A 10,584-nucleotide genomic window follows, 5' to 3' on the forward strand; every position below is an offset into this window, starting at 1 on the left:
AAGCCATTTTTTGGGATTTTGCACAGAAAGTTGAATTTTCTCAATGCTTTTCGAATTGAAGGTTTGATGAGAAATCAAAACCTCAAACCTCTATTTATATCCAAATTTCAACTGCTAGAATTTTTTTAGACGGTGCAACTCGTTACCTTGAGGTGACGAGTTCCATGTGACCGTTGAATTTGACCATTGACAGACAGTTTGAAACGATTATTTATTTAATTCAAAGAGACTCGTCACATCGAGGTGACGAGTCTCCCCTTTTTAATTTTATAAATATTTTTTTTACATAAAATATTTTTTAATAAACTCGTCACTTCGACGTGATGAGTTCCAATAAAATTAATAATTTAATGGCTCAATGAAATCCACCTATTAAAAAAATATATTGGTGACGAGTTCGTTGTGAACTATAGAGAGTATCGTAATTTCCAAAATAATTTTCATGTTAGCTCAATACCTTAAATAATGGACCCGCATGGGGTATTGGGCCAAAAAAAACCTCGTTTCAATGCAAGTGAAATGAATATCGGCCTGGGATGATGAACCCAATCCTCTGATGGCAAAGTCTCGGGGTTTAGCGTCACCTCTTCTATTATATGGTTAGGGTTTAGTGCATTTTCCTGGGTTGAAGGGTGAGAAAGGGAAAGCGAGACAATTAGACAAGAAGGATAAAGAGGGGGAGAGAAATGGATTCCTTTTCAACAGGTTCAAGCGGCTCAGGATCTCCCCAAATTTCAACAGATGAATTCATGGACCAGATGAAGGTTCAACTTGCTCAGGCTTATGCCCAAGAGTTCCTCGAGGTTGCCCTCTCTTTCCTTTTTATCAATCATGTTTTCTGGGGTTTTCACATCTTTATGCAATCAGTAAAGATTTTGAAATTTCAAGCCTTTTTAGATGAGAATGTAATGTTTAGATGGCATCAAAACCCAGAAAAGCAGCCACAATCATCATATTTCATCAAGTGGCTTAACCCCATTGACTCATTGGACTTGGCATGTATACATTTTTTAGTTCAGGAGGATTTTGTAATTAATGATGCTACAACTGCAAGAGCTTTTCTGTGATGTGTATATAACCCATGCCATGGTTATTGTTCTTAAACATTGTCTGTTTACAAAAACATACTTTGTAGAAGTTTGTGGGCCTAATTTGTCGCTGATTAACATGATTCGAAGAAGATTTTGCTAGTTCATAGCATATTCTGTATATTTATTCGTCTGCTTAGATATTTTTGTCCGATTCAAGTTCTTTAGTTTCTTCATATGAGAGTGGGGTGTCTGTTATCTTATTGCATTATCAGATGATATTGTTCATGCTTTCTACAGCATTATTTGTGGCTAAACACGAAGAATTCTCAACTTAATGTGTTTTTTATTTGTCATACAGACTGTGAGGGGCAAGTGCTTTGAAAAGTGTATCACAAAGCCAGGATCAAGTCTGAGTGGAAGTGAAAGCAGTTGCATCTCTAGATGTGTGGATCGCTACATCGAGGCCACCGGTATTGTCGGCAGGGCTCTTCTCAATTCCCGTTGAGTTTCTTAAACCGAAATATTGTTTTTGAAGAATATGATAGTGCAAAAGTTTGGACATGATCTCAAATTCAAAGATGAGTTGGATTTGCAGTTGCTATCATATTTTCTGAATTTGAATTGGGAAATTGTAACTTGGCATAAATTTCTGAATTTGTACTTGTCAATCCTGCAAAACCATAGACCTATGGGATTTTACACGGTTAATACTCTTTACTTGCTATATGTTCCTTGATTGTTCATCTTCCATGTCATCTCTTGTTTTCGCTCGTTGATAGATTAAAGATCAATATATCAAGGGACTTATTACCAACAAGCTCGAGTATTGTTGAGGTCAACTCGACCTGAAAAGTTTGAAGTTGAGCTTGAATCGACTCGAAAGCTTGTGAGCTTAAAATTGTCAATATTCAAACATGAAATAAAAAATTGAAGCTCAATTCAAGCTTGAAAAAAAGGGTATTTGAAACATTCTCACTTGGTTCAATTGAAATTTGTATAAGCTCGAACATGAGTCTTAAGTATGTTAAAACCTTATATTTTGTTTTAAAAAACATATAAATATTAAAGTACACAAATGGTCTCTTGATTATAGGATATTACTTTGTTGAGTCATTTAACTATTAAAAGTTATAAAATAGTCATCTGAATATAGGGAGTTAGACTATGGTCAGTCGACTATTCATTATGTTTCAAACTCGTCATTTTCTATTTAAAAATTAACGACAATCCGAGTTAGACGTTAATTTGTTGATTGAGATATGATAAATTCTTATCTCACAATCTCAAACGACTATCATATCTTAGTTAGCATGTTAACATCCAACTTAGACGGCTGTTAATTTTTTAATAGAAAATGACAAGTTTGGAACATAATGAACAATCGAGTAATCATTTTGTAACTTTTAATAGTCGAGAGACTCAACAAAGCAACTCCCTATAGTCGGAGGACCATTTTGTAACTTTAAATTGTAAAAGGACTCAATGAAGCAATATTTTTTAATCTTATAAGTTACTCGCGAACTTTTCAAGTTGAGTGTCAAGTAGCTCGTTTTGACTTAGTAAGAATTTGAGTTGAGTTCGAACTTGAATCGAATTTCTTCAATTTGAGTGTTGACCGAGTTTTGTCGAGTTGAACTCGAGTAGTTTGTGATATGTTTTGTCTCACTTACAATCCTAATTTATCCTATTAACATTTAGAATATAAAATAAATTGTAAAAATAAAATTTCATAAAATAATGTGAAAGTCAAACATTTATTAATTAAAAAATCAATAAATTTGAAGATTTATTGGCGACAAGTCATTATTGGAGACTGTCTAGACGAATTACCAAGAAAAAAGCCGTACAGGTCAAACTCCTTAAGAACAGTTTAGCAGCCACCCAGAACGTGGCTTTGAATTGCCAAGTTGACATTGAAATTTCATCATTTCTTACCGGTTGATATTGATCTTAAATGGCTAAGTTATACGAATCAAAACAGCCAATGTTGAATCTTCGCCTGTGAGGTAAATATTTAAACTCGGTGTCTTAGAGAAGACATTCAAAATTCACGACATGAACGACACCATGAGTTTTAAAGAAGACCAACAATCAAGAACCTGGCCCTATGAAGAAGACAAAGAAGCCCAGCATCACGCCATGCAACTGATTAGCTCCTCGGTGGTGCCCATGGCGTTGAAAGCAGCTATTGAACTCGGTGTGTTCGAGATCATACAGAGTGCTGGACCTGGTGCGCTGCTGTCTTCTTCCCAGATTGCTTCCCAACTTCCGTCTCAGAGTAATCCGAAAGCTCCAACGAGCCTTGACCGAATCCTTCGGCTTTTAGCTAGCCACTCCATCCTCACTTTCTCCATTGTAACCGACCAAAATGGTGGCCAAATTGACAGGCTTTATGGTTTGGCACCTGTTGCCAAATACTTCATCAGAAGCCCAAGTGGAGGTTCTTTGTCTCCCCTGTTAGACTTATATCAGGACAAGGTCACCCTACATTCCTGGTACCAGCTGAAAGATGCAGTCCTACCGGGAGAGAATCCATTTACAAAGACACATGGAATGAAGATCAACGAGTATCTCCGCAACGATTCGAGGTTCGAAGACGTCTTCAACGTCGCTATGATCAATTACAACAAGTTGTTCGTCAAAGAAATGTTGGAAAGCTACCGGGGCTTCGACGGCTTGAATTCGTTGGTCGATGTAGGCGGCGGCAACGGTTTTATTCTCCACAGTATTGTTTCCAAGTACCCTTCCATCAAGGGTATTAACTTTGATCTGCCACGTATAATTGACAAGTCACCTTCCTACCCTGGTATGATCTTCATACAAGCTCACCACTATCGATGTGTCATCTGCTAAAATTGTCTAGTTGTTAATTTGTTTTCTATATGTTTGTGTTGTAGGAGTTGAGAATGTGGCCGGAGATGCTTTCGAGACCGTACCGAAAGGTGACGCCATTTTCACCAAGGTTAGGCCTTGATACAATCTCTTTATCTGTCCAAGGAAGTATTGACTAATGACTAACACCAGTTCTTTGAATGGAACAAAAATGCAGTGGCTACTCCAGCACTTTGACGACAAGCGATTGGTGGAGTTACTCAAGAATTGCTACGAAGCATTACCGGCAAGCGGGAAAGTGATCGCAGTGCAGATGGTGATCCCCGAAGTCCCCGACGCCAATGTCTCGTATAAAAGCGCGTATCAGTTCGATGTGTACACATTGAGCATGAATGAAGGCGCAAAGGACAGGACAGAAAGGGAATACGAGAGCTTGGCAAAGGAAGCAGGCTTTTCTCGGTTTCGAGTGGCATGTTGCATCTTCGGTTTTTCGGTCATAGAGTTCTACAAAAACATGTGAGATCGGAGAATTTCGATATGATATGTATGAAGTAATGATTTATGAATAAATTGTTATCGATTCTTTCTGGTTCTGGGCAATGAACTTGCACGTCTCATATAATGAAATGCAATCTGGTTCAAGTGATAAAGTCCTTCGCTGAATGCTTTAGACCCTGTGGCCATATGAATAAATGGAACAACACTTGAACTAAATCTATCATTTATACATAGTTCGATGACTAATAATAAAATTTGACCAAAAATTAAAGTTAGTTATAAATTTTATTCTTTGTTGATTGCTTGTTAAGATAAAACCCAAAATATTAGTCATTGTTTTTTCATGTTGAAAAGTTATTGCATCAATCAAATAATATTAGTCATCGATGAAGCAATCTGGCATACAAGCTTCTGAAACCCTATTACCTAACCTGGTTAGTAGTAATATTCTTGTGAATGTTACATCTATGCTGTGCATCAAACAAACACCGTTTGCCCCGATTTTTGCAACAATGTTCTACTTACTGTAGTCTAGTTGGGTCCAATATCGGGTTGTTCGTCGAAGCAGAGGAACCGAGGAAGTGTTACTTTTGAAGTTTTGATGTAGTAGCTTAACGATGTTTGACATGAGCAGAGAGTGAAAGCTTGTTGATCAATCTAAAGGGTTGTTAGAAGACGGTATATGCCGCAGATTGTTCATAGTTCACGCATGGTTGCATCTTGATTAGGGTTGTAAATGAGATGAGTCGACCCGAATATCGTTAAACTCGATTCGACTAAAAAACTCGCGAGCTTAAAATTATTAAGCATGACTCGAACTTAATTTTGAAAGTTATTTGAAAAGTCTCTTTTTAGGAATCTTTTTAAAAAACATATTTCAGATTGTTTGTGTAGATATCCACCACGTTCCATGGTCTTAATTTCATTAACTAAGAAGCCATTCATTTTTTAAAGTTCTCATAATAGTTGACATGATAACTTTCGATTTCAGTCGGTATAATAACACACTTAATCCTTGATATTTACGTATTTCATCAATTGCTCCAAGAGATAGCGAAAGGTCTGGCATCTATGCATTGAATATTTTTAAAAGAAAATTCGAAGTCCATACACGGCAGCATATCAATGGGTCCCGAATTCCAAGCCGAATCAACGTGGCTCAGTTGTTGGGGATTTAAAGGCAGTGCTTTATAGGCCTGTAAACGAACCGAACGCACACGAACGGAGGTATGTTCATGTTCGTTCATTTAATAAATAGACGAACATAAACGAACACGAACATAAACGAACAAATTTTTTTTTGTTCATGTTCGTTTATTAAAGAATATAATATGTTCATGTTCGTTCATTTAATAAATAAACGAACACGAACATAAACGAACACGAACATAAATGAACACGAACATAAACGAACATAAACGTTGGAGACCCTACCTTCCATTGTTCTTTCATGAAAAATAGTCGACAATGCAAATAACCAAATCTACAGTGATAAATAGCGTAAGAGTTTATTAGCAGTGATGAAATGTTTGAAGATATCAAATATTTTGATCGATCTTTTAAAGATATTAAATTATTCACACAACTTTAATTTAACGCTATAACATTTATCTTAGTGGTCCATGATTACATATGAACAATCATTTTTCGCTATTATACTTTTTTCAAAAATTGCATAGAAATCTTTGTTTTGTTTTCTGGCAAATTCTATATATTTTTTCTCTTTATTGATGCTCATATACTTTCGATTGTTACATTTATCTTCCCATCTATTTCTAGAAAGAAGTATGATGTTTTTTTGAGTTTTAGATGTGAAGATACCTGCAATAACTTTACATATCAACTATGAAGTCAAATAAAACAGAGAAAGAGATGGGAAACAGACCTGTAAAACTTCATATTGCACTATAATATAACTTGTTTTGAAGCTTTCAGCGATCGTCTCCACTCTCTAGTGAACACTAGGGTTTGGGGAAAAAGGGGGAAATGAATATAGGTGCGATGTGCCTCAAAGGTTAACATATTGGATTTAATCTCCAAATAAAATTGGGTTAATTATGGAGTTGGTCATCAGAATATCAGATTAATTAATATTTTTAAGGTACTTACAAATTGGTCACCAAAATTGATTTAAGAAGATTGAGTTAAACATAAATGAATGAACATAAACGAACATAATCGAACGAACATAAACAAACATAACCGAACGAACATAATCGAACGTTCACGAACGTAAATGAACGAACGAGACCTATGTTCATGTTCGTTCATTTAATTAAACGAACAAAAAATATTGTTCATGTTCGTTCATTTAATAAATAAACGCACATAAATGAACTTCCCGCCGCACGGTTCACGAACGGTTCGCTGAACGTTCAGTTCATTTACAGACCTAGTGCTTTATTTTCTCAAACAAGATGGGTTTTGTAATGAGTTGGACTTGGGGAAGACGCATGATCAATCTGGCGTCTTAATAAAGATACATGAAAGATGTTTTCTTAACTTCCGATGCAAAAATGGTGATATCGTTGATGTCTTTGAGCTGGATGAAGGTGAATTTACTTGTCGTTGTTGGAGCAGAAGGTGTGAGAGCTAGTTGGCACCGTTAATGGATGGTATCTTTCGTGTGTATTTCATCGAAAAACGTTACGCTTTCTTTATTTTTTTCAAAAATGTCAATTAATCTACACGATTTTCGATTGATACAGTAACTTTCACCGAATTTTAAAAAAAAATCTACAATACCCTTATAAACAAATATATTTCCACTATATTATTCTAATAAATTTGTCAAATATTATTATTAAGTATTGCGTATAAAATATAAATAAAAAATTAATTTTAAAAATATTAAATTTAAATAATAAACAATATATTATTAATTAAAATAATTATGAGAAACAACTTAAAAACTAATCAATTCGATCATCTCGAAAATTAATTTGAGATATAAGACCAATGTTACATTATATAAAAAACTCATCATGCACGTATAGTAAGTTTTCACAAATAATTTTATTTTATTTGGATCAATTTTAAAATCAGAATTGAACAAGCGACGGCAGCACACGGATAACAACAACAACAATAACAAAACCTAATTCCCATATGCAATAGGGTAAGAGGGAGGTAGGGTAGTAGGCTGCCCCCAACGCCAGGTTGAGAGTAGCTTCCGTGGAAGACCTCCGGCAGTCAGAAAATTAAAAATATAGATAAAATACAGTGCATGTATAAATAAATACATAAATACATAGTTGTACAGTATTCATATGCAGTCATTAATATCATTAATATCATATGCGCGTCTGTAATGGGCAATAATCTTTGTATATAGACAGAAACATTAGAACCGACTAAATTTAAAAGTGGAGAGATAGATACACAGAAGTCAAACGATAGCAAGGCCAGTTCTAAGCCTTCATAAATACCAATAACAGAAACGGATAAAAAGTAGAAGTTATGTAAATTACTACAAAGGCATTAAAAGAAGACAGAGATGATACACCCTAGAGATGTGACCCACACTACTCGACTATCCTAGTCTTAAGTCTCCATACTTTCAAACAACAACCGCCGGTATTTTCAAAATATAGGGCTCCATCTTTAAGGGAAGAAAAGAGAAAGGAGGGCAATGGGCGGTCTGGACCCGGCGAAGTTCGTTGGATTTCACACATTTCTCATCGGAGCATCGCAAGTAATCACTCTCGATCTGGGTTTTGTTCGCTGAAATAGAAAGGATTCGGGAAAATGAAGGGATCTGGACCTCTTGTTGCGACTGTGATCGCTGCTTCCACGGTGACTCTCACCTCATCTTCGTCCACTGGAGTCCCACATGTTTCTTTTTCTCCGATATCCTCCAACAAGGTTTTTTTTTTTACCTTTTTCTCCCAATGCTTCCTCTCTTTTCTTCGTATCGGTTTACTGATTCTTCCCTTTCCAATGTCTGATGAATGCTTTTTCTCTCATTTTATTTACTTTGCTGTGAGATTTTGACTGCTTAATTCTATTAGTTTCAGTATCTTGCTTTCTGAATCCAGATCGGTCTTTTAAATTGTATTGAGTACAAATTTTGGATCAACAAAATTTGTCGATTGAAGAAGTTCATGTTTTAATGTCCAGTTCTTGATCTTGACATTGAACGATGATTGTTTAGGAGTCACCGAACGGAGCGTCGAGGAAGTGTACGGCGTCGGAAAGGGAGAAATTCGCGCCACGATTTGATGGGTTGAAGTTCATAGAGACGTTGGTCACAGCCCACAGATAAAAGAGATCCAATAAGAAACACATCAAAACGCCGTGCTTTGTCCCCGTTTTCATCATTTTTGTGGTTTGAAAAGTCGAGCAAACCCCCCCTCCCCCCCGAAATTGTTATAAATTCGAATATGACGTGGGATATTATAGTGCCGTTTTCCCTGTTTTGTTTTGTAATTTCCCGTCGTTTTCGTGATCGACCGTGATGGTGAAATTATAATTTCCAATACCCGAGGGTTATTGATATTCTGTGATTTGTATAACTATTTTTGATGCTAAACCGTGAATATTTGGGTAAATAATATTAAAAAATGTACAAATTTTGTTAAAAAAACATTTAAAGTTCCACGGACCAAAGATTGAATTTCTAGAGTTGTGTGAATTGGAATGCACTCTTTCCAAATCATCATCAACTTTTAACTCCCAACATCATATTTGCAATATCTAATATGAAAATGCTTTAAAGATACAAATAATTTAATATTAAATTATTATGTTTTATATATTTTAGAAAATAAACTAAATTTTAAAAGTATGTCACTAATAACAAATATTGAAGAAATTGGACTCTTGATAACAATTATTAAAAAATTTGGACCCTTGATAATAAATGCTAACATAATATTGATAAAAAAGTAGACACTTATACAAATATTAGGAAAAAATAAATTGTAAGAGTAGACCCTAATAATATAAATATTAGAAAAACATGAGCCTATAATATTAAAAAAATAGACATTTAATAACAAATATTAAAAATAATTAGGGCCCATAGTTGATATAAAACCATTTTCTTTATAAGTATAATGGCACCTGCCCAGGCCCATATACGACCTTGTAAATAATCATATTTTATAATCATGCAGTCCGTCTAATATGGCTTTTAGCTTGTGTTTTTTACGAAAACAATCAAAATCAGAAAAGTACGTTAGCCAATGTCAATTAAATCTCAATAATTCAATTGATAATAGTTATAATGCAAAACAAAAAAACTCATTAATCAATAAGATCTTACATCTCCTACCATAAATTCGTATAGTGAGCACTTCACGACAGCTAGTAGATAAAATGGATCAAACATAAATTTATAAATACAAACATAATATCAAAATAATATATATATATATATATATTAAAGAAATTTTTGTATGCATACTAAATCAAAGAATTAAAATTTACAAATACTAAATCAACATATAATCAAATCTATATTTGATAAAATTAATTAATAAATATATTTCAAAAATTAAAACAATATATTTAAATCAATCAAAATGTTTTGATTTCTTTCTATTATTTGACAAAAATAATAATATTATTACTACTCTTAAATAAATGGTATTTAATTATAAAAATATATCTTATTTATAAAGGTATACTAATATATCACATAGAGTATAATCAAATCAATTTTTTTAAATAGTACTTAATAATTGTTAACAATATTTTGCCTCTTGAATTGCCCGTCCAGCTCAGTTGGTAGAGCGCAAGGCTTTTAATCTTGTGGTCGTGGGATGGAGTCCTACAGTGGGCAATTCATAATTCTGACTGCCGGAGGTCTTCCACGGAAGCTACTCTCAACCTGGCGTTGGGGGCAACCTACTATGCTACATTCCCTTATCCCATTACGCCATTACATATAGAAATAAGGTTAGTTAATTTTTTTTTATTCTGCCTCTTCTTATTACAAGAAAAAGGTATTGATAACTACAACTATGCACGACTCTCGACTCTTTGGGTGAATCGTTGTTAATTGTCAATATTTTTTTTCTTGTATCTAGTAATTTAAGATATAAAAATATTATAAAGTGTTGACATTTAATTCGTTATTGAAAGATATATATATATATATATATATATAAAGTATGAATTTTTTTAATATTGAATATGAATTTGATTTTGTTGAACTAGTACTTGAGCTTCGACAGTTGAAGCTGGCTCAACCGTTCTCGTACTGCCACGTGTTTTTGCA

At 34.3% G+C, this 10,584-nt stretch overlaps 3 protein-coding genes across 3 annotated transcripts; all 3 read left to right on the forward strand.

The window, feature by feature from the left end:
• The first annotated feature begins 590 nt into the window (after positions 1-590).
• On the forward strand, positions 591-1,774 carry LOC120186828 (mitochondrial import inner membrane translocase subunit Tim13-like). Its single transcript, XM_039190664.1, has 2 exons — positions 591-803; positions 1,390-1,774. The coding sequence occupies exons 1-2, from the start codon at positions 687-689 to the stop codon at positions 1,534-1,536; spliced, it is 264 nt and encodes an 87-aa protein (XP_039046595.1). The 5' UTR covers positions 591-686; the 3' UTR covers positions 1,537-1,774.
• Positions 1,775-3,064: 1,290 nt separating this feature from the next.
• LOC120186881 (caffeic acid 3-O-methyltransferase 1-like) lies at positions 3,065-4,393 on the forward strand. The gene is made up of 3 exons (XM_039190713.1): positions 3,065-3,837; positions 3,929-3,993; positions 4,081-4,393. Exons 1-3 carry the CDS (start codon positions 3,087-3,089, stop codon positions 4,381-4,383), a joined length of 1,119 nt encoding a protein of 372 aa, XP_039046644.1. The 5' UTR covers positions 3,065-3,086; the 3' UTR covers positions 4,384-4,393.
• Positions 4,394-8,080: 3,687 nt separating this feature from the next.
• Positions 8,081-8,627, forward strand: LOC120186874. The gene is made up of 2 exons (XM_039190708.1): positions 8,081-8,225; positions 8,515-8,627. Exons 1-2 carry the CDS (start codon positions 8,109-8,111, stop codon positions 8,623-8,625), a joined length of 228 nt encoding a protein of 75 aa, XP_039046639.1. The 5' UTR covers positions 8,081-8,108; the 3' UTR covers positions 8,626-8,627.
• The last annotated feature ends 1,957 nt before the right edge of the window (positions 8,628-10,584 follow it).

The sequence above is a fragment of the Hibiscus syriacus genome, unplaced genomic scaffold (assembly GCF_006381635.1).
Source record: "Hibiscus syriacus cultivar Baekdansim isolate YM2019G1 unplaced genomic scaffold, ASM638163v2 tig00113721_pilon, whole genome shotgun sequence".
Taxonomy (NCBI): Eukaryota; Viridiplantae; Streptophyta; class Magnoliopsida; order Malvales; family Malvaceae; genus Hibiscus; species Hibiscus syriacus.

Coding starts and splice junctions, on each gene's coding strand:
- LOC120186828 (XM_039190664.1), top strand. CDS start 687: ATGGATTCCTTTTCAACAGGTTCAAGCGGCTCAGGATCTCCCCAAATT. Junction 804..1,389: donor ATGCCCAAGAGTTCCTCGAG/GTTGCCCTCTCT, acceptor TTTGTCATACAG/ACTGTGAGGGGCAAGTGCTT.
- LOC120186881 (XM_039190713.1), top strand. CDS start 3,087: ATGAACGACACCATGAGTTTTAAAGAAGACCAACAATCAAGAACCTGG. Junction 3,838..3,928: donor CAAGTCACCTTCCTACCCTG/GTATGATCTTCA, acceptor TTTGTGTTGTAG/GAGTTGAGAATGTGGCCGGA. Junction 3,994..4,080: donor GTGACGCCATTTTCACCAAG/GTTAGGCCTTGA, acceptor ACAAAAATGCAG/TGGCTACTCCAGCACTTTGA.
- LOC120186874 (XM_039190708.1), top strand. CDS start 8,109: ATGAAGGGATCTGGACCTCTTGTTGCGACTGTGATCGCTGCTTCCACG. Junction 8,226..8,514: donor CTCCGATATCCTCCAACAAG/GTTTTTTTTTTT, acceptor ATGATTGTTTAG/GAGTCACCGAACGGAGCGTC.